General features: G+C 42.6%; 1 protein-coding gene across 6 annotated transcripts in view; it reads right to left on the bottom strand.

Annotated features, from left to right (window-relative positions):
* MSANTD1 (Myb/SANT DNA binding domain containing 1) overlaps window positions 1-18,284 on the bottom strand; it is a 104,758-nt gene extending 86,474 nt beyond the window's left edge. For 4 of the 6 annotated variants that reach the window (XR_009459694.1, XM_019479090.2, XM_059721532.1 and 1 more), the window contains exons 1-3: window positions 18,196-18,283; window positions 9,140-9,253; window positions 5,150-5,242 (exon numbers count right to left, since the gene is read on the bottom strand). Coding sequence is in view for 1 of the 6 variants with exons in the window: in XM_059721530.1 (XP_059577513.1) it covers window positions 5,150-5,242; window positions 18,196-18,211 (109 nt within the window). In the remaining 5 variants the exon portion in view is untranslated. Of the gene's footprint in view, window positions 1-5,149; window positions 5,243-9,139; window positions 9,254-18,195 lie in introns of all 6 variants that reach the window. The other 2 variants (XM_059721533.1, XM_059721530.1) reach the window with 2 other exon arrangements.
* Window positions 18,285-18,736: the final 452 nt, after the last annotated feature.

Raw genomic sequence — 18,736 nt, 5'->3', positions numbered from 1 at the left:
TAGAGCTTTGGATATCTCCCAAACAACTATCGTGGGATTATCCAAAGACAAGGTAATAATTCAGGAACATATTAAGGGCTCGAGACTCCAATGCAATCAACTGTGATAGCAGCATGTTGGACTTACTGCTCACGTTAAGAAACTGTTAATCATTTGGCTGGAGGATCAAAATCAACGCCGTGGCTCCTGTCAGTTTAGGCAAAACTCAGGAAAAGGCTAAGAGTCTTTACGATGATCTAAAGCAGGGGTTTTCAACCAGGGGTATGCGTACACCTAGGGGTACTTGGGATGGCCTCAGGGAATACTTGGCAGTAGGTGCCACCACCAGCACTTCTGCCACTGCCATGCCGCTGGCACGCTCGCCAATTGGCCAGGGGGGACCCCTCCCCCCCAGGCGCTATTCGGCCGCTGGGGGACCCCCACCCCACTTGTCAACTGGCTGCTGGGGGATGCCCCTCCTCACCCCCCACTCACTGATTGGCCACCAGGGGACTCCTTTCTTCTCGAGCGGCTGCTGGGGGTACACTGACCCAAAAAGGTTGAAAATCCCTGATCTAAAGAAACAACAGGGGGAGAGTTCTAATGCTGAGCCTTTTAATGCAAGTAGGGGGTGGTTTATGTGTTTTCAAGCCAGGGCCAATATGCAAAACACCAAGGTCTCAGGTGAAGCTGCCAGTGCTGATGAGGAAGACAGGTCATGCTTTTCCTGAGACATTGGCTGAAATCATTGAAGAGGGTGAGTATTGTGCTCGGCAAGTTTTTCATGTTGATGAAACTGGGCTCTTTTGGAAAGAAATGCCGTCAAGAACCTACATTGCCAAAGAGAACAAATCCATGCCAGGGTACAAAGCTGCTAAAGATAGGCTCACTCTTTTGCTTGGTGCCAATGCTGCAGGTGACTTTAAACTTAAACCTTTACTTGTGTACCGTTCAGAAAAACCTTAGAGCTTTCAAGGGATATTCTAAGGCATTTCTCCTAGTGATATGGAAATCCAATCCTAAGGCATGGGTCAATAAGAACATTTTTGAGGATTGGTTTAATCATCATTTTGTGCCAAGTGTCAGGGATTATTGCAGCAAAAAACAAATCTTATATTTAAAGCATTGTTAATCCTCAACAACAACTCCTGGTCATCCAACCATCCTTGATGACATGCATCCTGACATCAAAGCGGTATTTCTGCCCCCCAACACCACCTCATTGTTGCAACCCATGGACCAAGGGTTAATTGCATCCTTCAGGGCCTACTCTTTTAGGCGCACATTTGCCCAGGCCACCAGGGCAATTGAGAAGGAAGGTGGACCCAACTCTGAAGGAATTCTGGAAGGGCTTCAACATTTACCAAGTAGTTAAGAACATTGGTGAGGCATGAAATGAAGTCAAACAACTAATTTGAATGATGTTTGAAGAAAATTGTGTCCTTTGTGTGTGTCTGACTTCCAAGGCTTTACAGATGTTATTGAAGAGGTGACCGAAAATGTTGTTGAAATGGACAAAGAACTCAACTTAGACATTGCACTGGAGGATCTTGATGAATTGCTGGCATCACATTCTGAAGAATTAACTAATGAGAACCTCATTGAATTGGAACAGCAAAAAGTGGCAGAGGAAGAAGGTGCCCCCACTGCTGACGAGATTCCTCCTCGTAAAGTCTTGACAACCAAATGATGGCTGAGGCATTTCAATATTTGGAAGCTGCCATGTCCCTGTTTGAGAAACATGACCCCAACATTGAACGCAGTGCATCAGTGAATAGGGGCATATCCTGCAGTACAGCTGCTACAGAGAAATTTAGAAGCAAAAGAGGAGAACACCTATCCCAACTTCCTTGGACATTTTCTTTAAGAAAGCAGACAAGACTCCAGGGAAATGTGTAGCTATTGACTCCTGAGAAGACTCCAGCCAAGAGCCCTTCAAAAAGTCCAACAAAGTCACCTCAAAGAAGTCCTTCCAAATCAATATGATTGCTATTCACAATATAAATACATTGATGTAGCTATATTACTCATCTATAATTGACTGAGTACAGAATTCTGGGGTGGTTTTTTTTTGTTTTTTTTTTTTATTAAAATAGGGTATCGGGCCTTGGTTCAAGAACTAATCCCCCGTTTATAACATAGAACCAATTTTCCCACAGGAACTAACTTACAATGTTTTAACTTAAGACGTGGTTTTTAGGAACCAATTGTACTGTAAGTCTAAGGACCACCCATACTTTAATATTTCAGGGTAACTTTTGGCTTTCCTATTAATGCCTTCCAAAAACCCCTTGCATTGTGGATGCTGCCTGCTATACCCCCCACCCCCACCCCGGCTACGCAGCATTCCAGGTAATATTTATGTAATGACAAATCTCCCACGAGAGATTTTGTAGCCTGTAAGGAGGAAGCCAAGAAGGTGGTTTTGAGAGCCTGGACCAAAACCTGTCTTCTTTCTCCCCTTGCAGGATTCTTAGAAGAGCAGAAGTTGACAGACAACATGAAGAATAAAGGCATTAGAAGACAAAAGATTATAGAACAGATTATAGAATAAAAATAGATTAGAATACAGATATATACTATGAAGATAGAATATAAATAGAACAAATATAGTTAGAATAGTATAATATAGTTAAAAGTATATAGAATAGAGTATAAAGCATAGAAAATTACTTAGTTATTTGCAGTTCTTTATTTATTTACTTAAATTTTATATAAAGAAAGAATTTTATATTTGTATACAACTGTATATTTTCAAAATATGTTTTATACTGGGTGTTTTTTCTTTTTGAGGTAAAAGTTTATTTTTTAAAGATATTTATTTTTTTAAGAACTATTTATTTTGTAACTTCTATACTGGGATTTTTTTCTCTTTAAAAAAAAAAAGGCTTATAATCATGTTATGGAGAAAAAATTAAGATAAGGGTTTCAATTTATGCAATTCCTTCCAGATGCAACATGTTTTCTTGCATAGGTGGATTAACATGGGAGTCCATATGGTTCAGCGGTGTGGGAGGGGATAAACGTGACTTGGTGTGGAGAACCCTGCAGCCAGCTATGGTTTCAGAGGGATGAACTTTGGGAGAGAGGGGATTACTGGTTTGCCAGCACCCACTGCTACAATTGAGCACAAAGGAGATCATCGGGGTGGATTGTTATGTGGCTCTCCCTGCTGTAATTTACTGTGAATTGTGCATTGAGCTTAAAATCAATTTAAAGTCTGTCACCTATAAGCACTGACACATCAATTTAAAACAAATCATTTTAAATTTAATAACCCTATTTAATTTAATGAGGATTAAACCCCATCACATGTACAAGCACCCTAATTTTCTACAATTCTAGCAATATTCAGCATTTCCCTTAATCAATCAGTCAGTCGCATAAGAATCTCAAATTCAAAATTAAGACAAAGAAAGATTCTAGCATTAGCGATCATAAAGAAACATTTGGAAACATAAAGCATATGTAACCCTTTAACTAAACAACTGACTTCTTATAGACATGATAGCAATGTGAGTCGTGAACAGGTTGTGGCCAGTCTAGTTCAGGAAGGGAATTCCATTTGGTCACAGACTGGGAAGCAACACATCCCCTCTTCAAACATCTTCTCGACTCCAGAAACTGCACAATGTGTAGCTCTCTACAGATTCTGAATGTTTTATCAGGATAATCCTGGGACAAACCAGTAACTAAAAAAAAACAAAACCAATACACCTCTGTATTCCAAAGCTAGGGATGGACATTACACAGAAACTGGTTTAAGTGATCAGAAACTAATTTAAACCTGTAAGAGAACAGATGTTCAGTGCACATAAACCAGTTTGTAAATCGCTGAAACCAGTGTGAGATAAGCCTGGCTGAATGCAGTATCAGACTTAACTGATTTGGCTCAAACTGGTTTATGCAATGTCTGTCCCAGACCCCCTTGCTGGTTTAAGATAAACCAGACACCCCCATCATCCTGACATGTTCTCTGGGCTGGGCAGGGCTCTCTGCTCCACAGCAGAGCCGGCCCCTCCCCTCTGCTCCCTGTTTGCAGCTCCACTCCCCTTCACCACTCCCTGCTAAGCAGGAAATCTCCCCTCCCCTCTGCCTTGCGAAGAGGTGTCCGTGTATTAGCTAGCAGACCACATGCTGACTATAGTCTGTGCTGAATCAGTAAGTAGAATCAACAAGTAGCTGGTAATGTCCCTCTGTTGTTTTCTTAATTGAGTGATAAACACTGTTCATCAATTCCCTGCTGGGCTAATCAGAGCTTCTGCTGGAGTCTGACCATGCCCCCCTCAGCTCCATGCTGTGGAACGAAGGGAGGGCTGCTCCGGCATGCCCTGGCTTCTAGCCCAAGCCACTGCAGGCATGTGTCTGCATTTCTGGGATATCTGTCCAGTTACAAAACTGATTTAGCCTAGCCAGGTAAGGCTAACCTGCAGAGATTTAATCAATTCAGGCTCAGGCCTTTTGAATGTCTGTCCTTAGCCCAAGTATGTACCAATAGTTTCTATGTATAACTGCACAAAAAACATTATCTCTTTTCCTTAAAAGAAGAGTCTTACCAGAAATTGCAAGGCAAAAGAAAAGAGAGAGAGAGAAAGAAAAGAATGGTATAGTGCTTGGGAGGAAGGTAGCAAAGGAAGTTAGTCAAAAACAAAAATTAGAAAAGGCCTTAGGAGTAACCTAGAGTTAAGAAAAGAGACTAGAGTCTTAGGACACAGAGAAAGCTTTTGGGGGGGGGGGGGGGAAGTTTTCAACATTAGCCTTGAGGAACAGCAGTTAATTTGTTTAAGACTGACCACCAAGCAGGGTCAGTACAGCAAGAAAAGGAAGTTGTCGTGGAAGAGAAATCCAGCACTAAACCTCTATACTAGTCTAAGTCAAGTTGCAGCAAACAGTGCAGAGAGCACCTGGAATGTGCGAGTGTTACAGTTTTTCCATATACAAGAAAAAACTAGCGAAGTGACTCCACAGAAGAGAAAGAAACCAGTGACTTGCCTACCATCCTTCATCTTAACTGAAAGCAACAGAGCAGCTTTTTATATTTCAGTGAGTACTTCTCCCCGTTTCTGCGTACACTCCACTACTTCCCAAAGTTCAGGACACAAAGTAACTGTTTTCAAATGCAGGTTTACAACATTTAGGTGTATAGTTTGTAAGAGAAAACATTTTGTACCTTGTGTCTTAGAAGCAGATGACCCCCCATGAGCCAGGAAGTCAATGCAGGAATCTTCACGGCAGACCACAGAGTTGGGGCAGAATTTAACATCTGTGAGACAGAGTTTGACAGGACAATAAAAGGTGTGGGAAGGAGAAAGAAAATATTCAGAACAATAGAGGGGGAGGGACAGAAGGAGCTAACTGAAGTTATCTTCTAAACTGGGTTTGGTTGAGGTAGATACAATTAAGTTTAGTTTACCATTAATTTAGCCTTTCAAATTGCATGGACAAATATACTCCAGCTACAAATGAAATGCAGTATAGAGAAAACATGAGAAGCAAATTTAATTTAGTAACATTCTTTACTGGGCCTGAGAAAGGACATTTTGTGCCTGATAACTTGTCCCTTCCAACTGTAAATTTGGTCAATGAAAGATATTGCCAAACAGATCTAGCTTCCAACTATAAGTCTACCTCAGCTGCCTACATCCCATGTGATCTTGCTCCTAGCTATTACCCCTTTATCCCTCCTTACCAAGACAAATACCTGTCTCTAGCTGCCCTTTACCTCCTTTAAGAAAACCTACTTCTTTCTACCCTCCCACACGCAACCCATCCCAACCTCCTTCCTCTCACCTGCCAGCCTCTCCCATAAACCAATGTAATAATACATAGACTCAGTGTGCTGTTCTCAGAGATCCATAAATCACTGAACTATGGTAATGCCTCTGTATTTTAAAGCAGGGGTTGGCAATCAAGAGCCATTTGATCCACCCCATGGATGTGGGGCTTCAACAGCTGGACTGATCCAGCTTGGGGCAGAAGCAGGTGTCTGCACAGAGGATGGAAGCTAGGACTCAGCCATTGCCATCACTGCTTTTTCCAGCATCTGCATGTAGAAAGCACCCACCAGCACTGCTTTTCCCTGCAGCAGTTGCGTTGCACTGCTCTGGCTGTAGACACTCTCCCCAAGCAGCCTCTGGGAAAAGTAAAGGTGCAGCTGACTTCTAGCGCCCAACTGCAGTGCACCAGTGACCTGCTGACCCAAACTGGGTCAACTGCTCCGCAGCCTGGAAAGACTGCCAACCTATTTTAGAGCATGTTACTTTCTTCAATTCACATTGAGACCCGAGGGCTGTTAAGGGGGACATTTGCAGAATCCCTAAGTATACAAACACTGCCAAGGAGAAAAATGGCTCTCAAGCACCCCCCAAGCGTACCCAGGCTTGGTCACGTGCATTTCACCTGGGAATGCATCTCCTTATTCCCAGGCCTTCTGGAGATGGAGAGCTTGGTAGTGACAATAAGATAGGACCCCAAGTGGCTTTGCCACCTTATTTCTTGGTTTGGTGAGCAAGCAATAAAGAGGACATGCCTCCCTGTATACAATTAGGAAAGCAGAGTAGAAACACCAATAGTAATTCGGGAACTTTAATTATCAAAAGAGAATTAGGCATTTAGGAGCAAGGTGCCTAAACCTCTTTTTGGATTTGGCCTTAAAGCTCATGAAAGATCAATGGAAATTAGGGTTCTAGGTCACTTCTGACAATAGGAATACCACTCTTAGGCCACCTTAGCGGATTTTGAAACATTATCCTAAGAGCTTTGTCCACAAAGCCCAGTACACATCAGTGGAACACGGGAACAGAATCAACATTTCCCTATGGACCTGTCCACTGAATCATGAGTTTTACAAGCTATCAGACCCCAACAACAAAATCTCTTTCCAGGCAGACCCGGAAATTAAACAATATTTTAGAGAAACTAAAAGGCAAAAGCAAGTTTATTTAAATACTGTGGACTAAACCAGCAGCGCTAAGTTCCCAGGCTGTGGACTAAATGAGTGGGTCCACAATATCACCCTGCCTGTGCCTAATCCAGCCTGCCCCTCACACTGACCTGATGTGGTTCACCACTCCCAATCCTGTACACCAACCTAATCTGGTAGATGGGGTTATGTCATCTGTCCTGCAGGGCTTGGAAATTCAGTGGCAGTGGAGCAGCAGCAGTGGTAATTGCCACCACTCCCTGCTGCCAAATTTCCAGGCCTGTGGAGAGACCCACAGGCTGGATGTCACTGCTGTGGGCCAGGTCTGGCCCATGGACTGGAGGCTGAGCACTGGTAAACTGAACTATTATGCCCTACATCACTTACACCAGTGTTGACCCTGATCTGTTATTTTAGAGTTAAAACATTAGAGTCTTCAATTTCTTCTAAGCTTTCTAAAGAGTTCTACCTTGAGTTTTCAAGTGTGTGTTTAAGCCAAGGTTAAAACAGTCCAGGCTCCACATTGAAGTGGATTGTAAAATACACAATAGTTTGTAAGGCTATGGATGCTTTCTTAATCTAACAGGCTCTAGAGTATTTTATCAAGTTACTTGTTTTCTTCTCAAAGAAGGAACCAGTGTTATCTGCAGACTGAAAGAGTTTAGTTGCATACACTTTACCAAGACAGTTCCTCACAAATGTTTTAAAACAAAATGTTGCCAACTGGTTTTTATCACATACCCATGTAATAAAGCAAGAAATTGTTCTGCATCTAATTGATAAAAGATAAAGTTAATTTAAAGATTATGTGCATCTTCAAGTCTGATCCTCTTCAGCTTTGCTGTCTCTACAATTCTTTTAAAGTTTATACAAAGGGCTCTTAGTGCAACCACAACTTCCAAAATTTAGAAATTATAAATAAGTGCATCAGAGGAAACAAAAAGAGGCACAGTTTGCTTTTTAAGAAATGCATCAAAGAGAGATATTTGGAGGAGAAGAGTGAGGAAATAAATACATATTTTGCTAAATTAAGGGTTGTGTCTCTAAACAAATGACAAGCTGAATAAATGGAAATATTTGTAATCTCTTTTAAATAATTTAACAAGATGGTTTCTTGGTTAAGAGATGGGCTGGAGCAACACAATTCAGTATTAACATGTCTCTCCCTTCTCTTTCTCAGCTTTTAGGGAGAGGTTTGAACAGGGTTTTGGTTAAGGATTCAAGTTAATCATTGTTGGTTAGTAACTAGTTTATATGACAGCATTAAAAAGTAATTATCAGTGACGTAACCTCTCACATAAGAATGACAATAGCCACACCAATTTTATTTCAGTTTTGTGCCCAATTACATAAATAAGGAATTCAAATAATAATTAGAATGGTGATGATGAAATCAATGGCAAGATACATTTCATGTGTTTGTTCTCACAAAAGTGCAGATATGTGCTGAGGGAATTTGGCACTGCATTGCTATACAAAGCTTTTGAGGACTCACATTAGGAGAAAGCATACACTTAAGGATTGTTTAAAAGATGCTAAATTATATATATATATATATATATATATATATATATATATATTAGTCATGAGATACCTATCTAGGGTTCCATACGCTGCTCATGACCACAGTAGCCAAGCGCTTGTTAAAGAACGTATGCATGCAATTGTTTCTATGCTAGTTTTTTTTGGCAAAAGTTATTTTGTTCGCATGCATAGGAGCACTAGAGTAGAAGTGGACTTAATGTTGTTGTTGGCATTGTAAGAACTGTGTTGGCAAAACCTGCTCACAACTATTCCATAACTGAATTAAAATCAGTTTGGAGATTCCAAACATGTTCCCAAACACCGATTACAATTTTGTAGTTACAAATGCAAATTCAAACCGCTTAGGGCTGAATTAAACCCTACGCATTAAATTGAAGCCAAGAGCTAAACTAAGTTCACTTGGCTTTCAGTCAGTCCTGAAACCTAAAACAACGGTGGATGGAAATGCCTGTTCATTCCTTACAGAAACATTCACCTTGAGGTTGAGCTTGGATTTATGTCCAAGGTTTGCTTCTTTATGGTATTTAAGTCACAGTCTCTGTGCCACAAATTCTCATCTATAAAAGTGAGATGGCAACACTGCCTATGACAAAGGCTGTTATATAAGGATGTGTATATTATGCCAGAGACATTCAGGTATTGTGATAATGGGGTTCATTAAATAGCGACACAAAGTAGATGATATGGATTTACCTCTTTCCCCAAAAATCCCTCAGAGGCTGACAGAACACTCCTTCCAACATGGCTTTGTTACGAGCAGGTCATGCCAGACAAACTTCATCTTCTATGATCAGGTAACTTGCCACCCTGGATAGGGGAAATGAGGTTGATGTTGTACACCTGGATTTCAAAAAGGTCTTCAACCTGGTCTCCCATGATGTCCTCATGGTTAAATTGGAAAAATGCAGCCTCAACTACTTGACAGTCTGCTGGCTAGGAAACCGGCTCCATGGTAAGACCCAGAGAGTACTGACAGATGGGACTGAATCATCGTGAAGGGAGGTGATCAGTGGCATCCCTCAGGGCTCAGTACTCGGACCAGAGCTATTCAATATGTTCATCAACAGTTTGGATACGGGTATTAAATGTGAACTGGCAAAGTTCACCAACAATACCAAACTATGAGAGTGTGGTCATGCTCCAGGACAGACTGGCACTACAGGCTGATCTGGACAGACCTCAACCTGATGTCGTTTAATACTGAGAAATGCAAAGTGCTCTATCTGGGGAGAAATAACCCACACACAGGCTCGACAGTGCTACACTAGCCAGTACCACAACTGAACAACACCCGGGTGTCATGATAGACAACAAAGTGAACATAAGCCACCAATGCAATCCCGTAGCCAGCAGAGCTAATCGAACACTGGCATGCATCTGCCAAGGCATCTCAAGCAAGGCTAAAGATGTCATCCCCTACTCTACTCAGCCTTGATGAGAACACAGCTGGAATACTGCATCCAGTTTTAGGCGCCGCACTTCAGGAAGGATGTGGAGAAGCTCAAGAGTTTCCAAAGGAGGTCCACTTGCATGATTAGATGCCTAAAGACCAGGTCACATGAAGGCTGAGAGACCTGGTACTGTTCAGCCTGGAGAAGAGAAGATTCAGAAGGAACTTGGTGGCAGCCATAAGTATATCAGGGCAGTTCATCAGGGCCTGAGGGAGCATCTATTCAGCAAGGCTCCCCAGGGGAGGACTAGAAATAACGGCCACAAGCTAATTGTAAACCGCTTCAGACTAGACATAAGAAAAAAACTTCTTTACAAGTCAAATATTGAAGGTTTGGAACAGGCTTCCCCCAGAGGTGGTACAGTCATCCACCCTAGCGATCTTCAAAAAATGTCTTGAAGCCCATCTTGCTGGGGTCATCTAACCTCAGCAGTCTTTCCTGTCCAAGTCCAGTTGTTAGCCCCTAACAACTCTGAAACTATGAAAAACTTTTCAACTTTCTTCCACGTCAAGGAAAACTAGTTTGATGCATAGTTAACAAAGGTTATATGAGTGACTGGTGCTAGGCCCCATGTGATGCGTTATAAGAAAACAATTAACCAAATACAATAGTTACAAAGCTTTCATAGCCTAATAGACTACCTAGCATTTTATGGTCCACTTAAAACAGCCATCCCTATCTAAAATCTGTATCTTGCTTTTGTATGGAGATAGTGATAGAATAACCTAATAAAGGTTTCACAAAGGTTGTGTCTACACCTAGTAGGATTGATTGTTTAGCAATATGAGGACAAATCCTCCAAGGACAGAAGGTTGCATTGGTAAAAAAGTCCTTTTGCTGCAATACCTTAATTCTACTTTCCCCAAGTGAAATGACCTATACTATAGCATAAACTGCCTCAACACTAGGGCTACTGCTAGCGTTTTACCAAAATTTAAATTTAGATAATGTTCAACGCCTATGCTTTTTTCCTCACAAAGCTTTTCTCCATAACCCTTCTCTTGGGAAAGTAAAGGCAGAGATTTACTACGTGATTTCTTTACTCTATGAGAACTATCTGAGTCATCTTAATATACGCATGTTACCTACATACTAGATGATGTCTCCCCACACATCAGACAGGTTTCTGGTGCTTTCTAAACATCTTCTTTTTCAGCCCCCTGTGCTCTCTTTATTTTTCCTAAAACTCCCTGACTTGTTCTTCCATCCTTCCTTCTGCTTCCTTCAACCCTTAACCCTTCTGCACTGTCACCAATTCTCCTGCTAGTTACTCTCTAACCCCTGCAGACATAATTCTGGGTGACCCAGGTCCTCTTCGCAATGCCCACATTCAGAACTGACAGGGGGAAAAAACTGAGAAGGCATCGGTAAAGGCTTCTGGTAATGCGCTGATGAGATGAGGTTGTGCTCATACCAAGGAACAGTCCTACACGTCCCCAGTAGCACCTGGGCTCCCCTCCCAGGAACTTCCTAATGCTTCTCTCCGCACACCCAACCAAGCAAATGTTTTAAATTAGGTCTATTCTGTTTGCTGTCTCTGCTAGAAACATATCCAACTCCCAATTTTCACTATGCAAATTCTGCAGCAAGATCAATCCCCACACATTTTTTACACAAAATTTCCCAAAAGGTATCTTAGTAATGAAAAATTCTCTCAAACTTGATAGAATCTTATAAACATCACAGTCTGCCCAGGCACAAAGAACATACAGCTCAGGAATAGACTTGTTAAATTAGGTTAGACCCTATCTGATCCATTTAATTGGTTTTCCATTTGTCCTTCACATAGTATTTTATTTTTTTAAATAATTCTTGAGGCCTCAACAGCCCTGCTTCCTTCTATGTCATCATTTTTACATCTTTCTGTCCTACTCAAAGCAAACAGCTACATAATTTATACAGTACTAGGGCTAGCTATGTAACTGGCAGCCTGGGAGGGGTTAACAAGTGGCCCCCAGGCTCCCACTACCCCTTGCTCCACTACCTGTCCCCTGGCTTCCACTGCCTGACATAGTCCCAGTGGGATGGTGCAGCACAGTCCATGGTGCCAAGTGAGCCAGCAGCCTGAAGCACCACGGGGCACGGTGTCACAGAGGAACCTGCAGGGAGCTGCAGGTAAGACAGGGTGCTGTGCCACATAGTGGTAACAGGTGCAGAAGTGCACACACGGCACAGTACAGAGTGCCTATTTCCATGCATGGCATGCAGCCTGGGGGACCCATGGCCTCTCTAGTGTCACCGCCAGGCACTGGCAAGTTGACCAGCCTTGTTTTATGCAGTGCTGGGTGTACTTTTAATAAGAATACACTGAGTCAGTGCAATGGCTGAGGAAGGAAAGCCTTATTACTTAAGTTTTCTTCCCTCCGTGATACTCTTACCTAGCCCTCTCGTGAAGAGAGTTGACCAAGCTGCTGTGAGATGAGGACTTAGTATTTTGTAATCACATTAATTATAAATATATTCAATGCCATCGACATGGATAACAGATGGCATTGTGCAGGACATGAGTCTGGTCTTCTCAGCATTGTACTTTACGTGCATACTGCTAAAAAAAGGAAAATTATTTCATTCTGTCCAGGAAGATCCCATCTAGTTCAGTTCTTCAACATCTATAGCAGAGAATTTGGGTGATCATTTAAAAAGGTTTGCCTCCACAATATGTTGGGGGGGGGGGGGGGGACAAAAAACCCACAAGACTGAGCAGTACTGCTGCCACCACCTCCCGATTTTCATCTGGGAGGTTGTAGCACTGTTCTGTCATCTCGTGTGTGTTTTAGGATTTCATGTCCTTCCAGTGTTGAAGGGAAATTGTATGATCAGCATACCTAGTATGCAAAGTATAAATAATTAAAAGTCTGCCCACTCTAACACTTCCTAAAAAAAGGTAGGTTTTGGGATGATCATAGAATTGGCTTCCTCATACTAAATATAAGAATTGGGGTTAATTAATCATCTCCATCATCTGCTTCAAGAAACTCATAACATTCAATGAACCAAATAGTGTGAGGATCTGTTGTGGACCATCTTAATCAGGGCACTCAAGTTATTTGATTTTTTTTTTTTTTATCATGCTATAACATGCATGGCATTTTATTAACCCTGGTATTTGCCTACCCTGAGCATAAAGGCTAGGGACAGAAGTTACATAAACTAGTTTAAGTGATCAGAAACTGGTTTAAAATCTGTAACGGAGGCTAAATACACATAAACCAGTTTAAAAATGGCTGAAACTGGTTTAAAATAAACCTGGTTGTATGTGGTATCAAACTTAACTGATTTGGTTCAAACTGGTTTATGAAATTTCTGTCCCAGACCCCTTCCTGGTTCAAGTTAAATCGCAGTCCTCCAGCATCCCAGCATGCTTTCCAGCCCTGGGCTGGGCTGGACTGCCTGTCTAGAGAGCAAGGCTGGCCCCACCCCTATGCTCCATAGCTGGAGTGGTGAGGGCTGGCTGACAAGTGGGTGGGGGAGGCTAGCCCAGCTGGAGATGCAGCCTAGTGTACAGGGGGGACTGTCCCCCCCAGACAAACCCCACCTGGGTTCTGGGGCCAGGGAGTGGGGGAGTAAGGGAGGGGGAGATAATCACTCCTTCCCCCGCTCAAATTTACTGCTGCCTGCAACTGTGAACTACGAATCCCAGAGGCACTTGTGAGCAGGAAAAGGAAGTGATGAGCAACTCTGCAGAGTCCTGCTACTGTAATTCTAGACTCCAAAGCCAAAAGACCTTGAGGGCAGCAGGAAGAGGAAGTGAACACAAAGCCAAAGAGCCATGCTCTAGCTCCCCCTGGCTTCTGGCCTGAGCCAGGCAGGCATGTGGCTGCATTTGCAGAATGAAAGGTAAAATGTCTGTTCACTTCTGTTTCAATTTAATCTATTCAGCTTAGACTAACTTGCAAAGACTGAAATCGATTCAGCCTCCGGATTTTTGACCGTCTGTACTTAGCCAAAAAGATTAAGGTCTGACATAACGAAGAATTGTAACTTCACTTTAACTTACATTCATGTTAAGAAAAATACTTAACATGGCTTAAACATGGCTGTAAGCCAAAAACACAGTTATGATAGTCACAATAGATGAACCAAATCACATTTGAAAAACTGTGCTTTGACAGTAGTAAGAACCCATGTTTAAATATGTCTTTTGTACTTCATTTGTAAGGCCAATACAGAAAGGGCTTCTAGCATTCTTCCCCTTACACACAGTTTCTTTGACAGCATCCAACACACTGAATCCTTAGCAGCTTCTCTCAGGCCTGTCTTCAAATGATCAAAACAATGTCCAACTAAATTCTGTTGTGTCATGGGAGGTCTACTACAAGTAAGGGCCTGATTTCTCCCATAATGATATAATGCATCATTTGGATATTAGGTCTGGATTTTCAGGCAGAGTTTTCAGTCAGTCTTGACTATTTTTATTTTTATTTTTTTTTATTTAGGTGTTTTATCTTCTTTCCCAAGTTGTCTCTACACATTTTAATTACTCTAAGTCTTTCTTCTGTTCCATTTGAGAATTCTGCTGCCATAATCCAGAGATGAAAATAAGGGTGCCTTACCTCAACTCTTGTTTGCAAAACTGAACCATCCCATGAAGATTCTGAAGAATTCAGATAAGCATCATCTCACTTTGGGTTTCTATCTAGAGTAGGGGTGCACCGATAGGTTTTTTTGGGCCGATACCAATGGCCAATTTTTAATAAGCCATATCAGCCAATACCTATCTGATTCCAATATGCAACCTAGTATCATGGAGAGTGGCATCTGACTGGTAAATACGTTGTAGAGAGGGGAAAGATCAAGGCCCCTGCAGTGAGGGAAGGAATGGGGCTGGTACTGAGGCAGGCACTGCACAGCTGGGGCAGGGTATGGGATGGAGCTGTGAGCTTATACTCACCCTGGGGGGCAGAGGGGGGGGCTGCATAGGGGGTGGGAAGCTTCCACTGCTGCACACACCTGGGAGAGCATGAGCCCCCGGATCTACGTACAGGGTACAGGTGAGCTGCTGCTGCGGGCTAGGGCCAGGGTGGTGCCAGGCTCTTCCCAGCAGGAGCCTGGATCAGGCTGTCCTTGGGATGGGTGGTGTCAGCACTTGAGGGTGAGGTCAGGGAGCTATGGCAAATTTTGGGGTGGCTGCACCCTCCCCCCCAGAACCCGCCCTCCCAGTACCGCCACTACCCACCCTGAGCACAGCCTGGCCTAGCCCTCACTGGGAGAAGCCTAGTGCCATCCCGGCCCCAGGCCACAGCAACAGCCCACCCTCACCCCACACGCAGATCCAGGAGTATACCCCCCCACACTCTCCCTGGGTGCACCCAGCAGCGGGAGATGCCTCCCCCCTCTCTCCACATGCCCCAGATGAGCCTCAGCTCCGTCCCGCACCCTACCCCACCCTGGCAGGCAATGCTTGCTCCTTGCCCCTGCCCCACTCCCTCCCTCACTGCAGAGGCCTCGATCTGCCCTCCTCCTTCCTTCCTGCACAACAGACTTACCAATGGGACTTGGATGCTCTCCATGCTGCTAGGCTGCACTCCTGGCTGCCTGGGTGCTGTGCTGTGGCTGTGCGCATGCACATGGCATTTATTAGCCACATTATTGGCCACATCAGACAAAAAAGCCAATTACCAATACTCTCAATTTTCCTCATATCGGTGCCTATTCAATATGGGACCAATGTATCAGTGCACCTCTAATATTATGCCAAAAAGACTATTCTTGAGATTCTGCATCTAGCTTTGCCAGTTCAAGAGGTTAGCTAGTTCAGACATATCTCAAAAGTCTTGTTGTTTAAGTGAAATTGGTTCCAGACTTTGAGGTTTGCTCACCTAAAAGCTTCATAAGATATAGGCTCTCAAAGAACAAAATCAGTTTGTTGCACTGTGCTCTATAGTTACTTCTGCAGTCAAAAAGGGTGAGTAATTTGTGGCTACAAGACTAAACTTAAGTGAAAAAATGCACAGGCAGGCACACATCTTTGTCATTATATAAACACATTACTCCTTTGAAATCTGCTCAGCTTATTTAGGTTCATCTAAGCTCCTCGGCTTTTCCTACTGTAATCACATTTAACAGATCTAGACCATGGTTTATACACTTTTAATCACTATCAGTACGAACAGTCCAGGTTTTAATCCCATTTTTCAGAGGCAGTTGTCAAATGAAAGATTCTTTCGCAGGATTTTCCTCCTTTAGCCTCTCCAATACTGATCTTGCAATTAGATCTGCGATGGGCGGCTCCTTGCGTGCTTGGAGCCCCATTGTTTTAAGCAGAGTTCTGTGGTAGGAGTCTCTGGGACAGATCCAATTGCAAAAGAGGAGCTGTAAATATTACCTAAATAGACCTAAGTCTCCTTGTAACCAATAAATGAACTTTCCAGGATTTTATTTAAAGCTCGGAAAAAAACAGATACAAGAGATTAGTCTTAACAAATTCAAAGTTCATTTGCACTCCTAACTTCATAGTTTAAGTGTATGCTTCCAGCTCTGCCTTGGGTATGTTGATTTTTACATTTTAAATATTTTTCAGCAGCACCCAGGACATTAAAAGGACCTGGACCCAAGAACTCAGGTATCCTGTGCCACTGTCTGGGATAGAAAGGATTGAGAGCTATAAAACATTTACAGACAACCTGGCCAAAATTGAATAGCTCTGTTCAGAAAACAGTGGCAGAAGGACTCTGCATGCCTTCAGTAAAAGCAGCTTCACAGGCCAGACTCTGCTGAAATAAATTTGCAACTCGGCTAGTCTTTGCTGCCCCTGGGGAAGTTCATGGTTTAAGAATCTGCACAGAACAAAATTACCACAGCGGGCAGCAGTGAAATGATTTAAAATACTCCTTTGAATTGGCAAGATTTTCCTTTCTGTCTCCCTTGGCCTTGTTCTGTTCCACAGGAAACTGGTATACCTGCTGCCCTTGCTATTAAAGATCTCAAAGTAGCCAATTAGTCTGCTCTTCTCTAGTACCCCAACCACTTGGTTCTCCTAATAACAAAGCATTTTAACGAAGTGCCTCTGAGCCTCAAAAGCAGCAGGCACGAAAGGGTTAATTCAACCACATTAAATCATGCTAGGAGCACTCCAGAGGAATGCCGTTCTAAAGCGGGGCTGTAAAACAAATAGCTCTCCCTACATATATGTTCCTTCTAAGCAACAGAGAAAAAAAAAAACCACTTGCATTTTAAATCCAGCATCAGTAACTCGCTCTGCAGGACACAGCCAGGAATGGTCAGAAACCCACAGGTGGATAATGCTAAGATTTGGGTGAACGTCTGCACAAAAAAAGCAATACATGCTGCATTACCTCAAAAAGTTGCATTTGGCCTTAGGTAGAGCCATGCCATAACTTCACCACCTGCTTCAGAGCAAAGCATTTCACAATTTTAGCACACAACCCTCTCTCACACAACCGCACAGTTACACACAAGGGTAAAGCATAAAAAGAACCTACAGTCTTAAGTATTCTGGGTATTGATCTATATCAAGCTGTAAAAACAGAGGTATTAGTGGTCTCTTAGGAGCCTGCTGTAAAAGCAATTGCAACTGCAATTAACAACAGCATATCCTCGGATAGAGAAAGATCTAACCAGAAGCTAATTAGGAGGGCAAACACTGAGGCTTGTTAGCTGAGATGCTAATGAGAATTATACTTGAGTGGCAGCAGACTAGCTATTCAGAGTTAATTGGAAACCTCAGCTGATAGCATATTGCGCTTAAGAGCTTTCAAAACAAACAACTGGAAAAAGCTGTCCTGGAGCTAAGGATACTACACACAGCGTTGGAGGACTCCTGGGCACAGGAAGCAGAAAAAAAAAAGACATTCTAAAAAATCATGGGAATTTTTTAGTACCTGGGAAAAATAAAGGGCAGGCTCAGGAGGTATGTGCTCTCATATTTTCTGGGGTAATTTTGTTCTGTGGTGATGGATTCATATGCTGCACTGGCCTGTCATTTCTGTAGCCTTGCTAGTAAGTGTGACATTGCACAAGAAGCAGAGTTCAAAGTTTGCTGCGCATCCCAGATACCAGCATGGCTTTTGTGTACAAATGGACAAAAACCTTGGACCTTTTAAATATCCCACCCAGAAGCTTTTTACTTTCCAACTCCCAGCAAGGGGAAGATTTCTGATGTCAGCTATAACAGGGTGAAACAACAGCTGTGCGCATGTTGTTTCCACCACGCCTCCTGCTTTCTCTACTCACTGGATTGCATTACTCTCTCCCTCCTTTGTACACTAATGAGGTTACAAAAATCAGTTATCTTGATTGTAAAAGGTAATATTCCTGTAATGTGGATTGTGGCCTTACCTGGGCTGAGTTGCATGGCTGATTCCTGCTATAAACAGAACACTGCGAGGCAGGCAGAGGACTGTGTGTTTAAATGTTTCCTCTGTGTCTGATTGGAAGAGGAATAGCCAGTCACAGGACAGGGCAGAGCCGGCCAAACTCTAAAGTAGGCTGATTGTTTCAAGAACAGATTGGATACTGTAAAACCTGCATGCTTGTTTGCAGAGCGCTTAAATACGGGACAATATGTTAGTGTCGTTTTAGACCTCATCAGTGGTATTTTCAGCACAACTGAGATCCTGCCCATATTGCAAGTTGCACCAGGTCAGACAAAATCTGTTTTTGAATGTATTTATTAAAAATAATGCAAACCCATATGGATATTCAAATTTACTTAGCTATAGTTATCAAAGCAAACTTTAAATCACTGCAAGATTGATCTGTATCAAACAGTATGGGTGTACCCAAAAAGGGTTTTATACCAGTGTAGTTAAAATGATTTAAAAAGAAATAACTTTAGGCAAATAAGCATGACCTTTCATATAGGCAAAGCATCAGCATT

Source organism: Alligator mississippiensis, chromosome 2 (genome assembly GCF_030867095.1).
Source record: "Alligator mississippiensis isolate rAllMis1 chromosome 2, rAllMis1, whole genome shotgun sequence".
Lineage (NCBI taxonomy): Eukaryota > Metazoa > Chordata > Crocodylia > Alligatoridae > Alligator > Alligator mississippiensis.
This window is presented reverse-complemented; position numbering and strand designations above follow the sequence as displayed.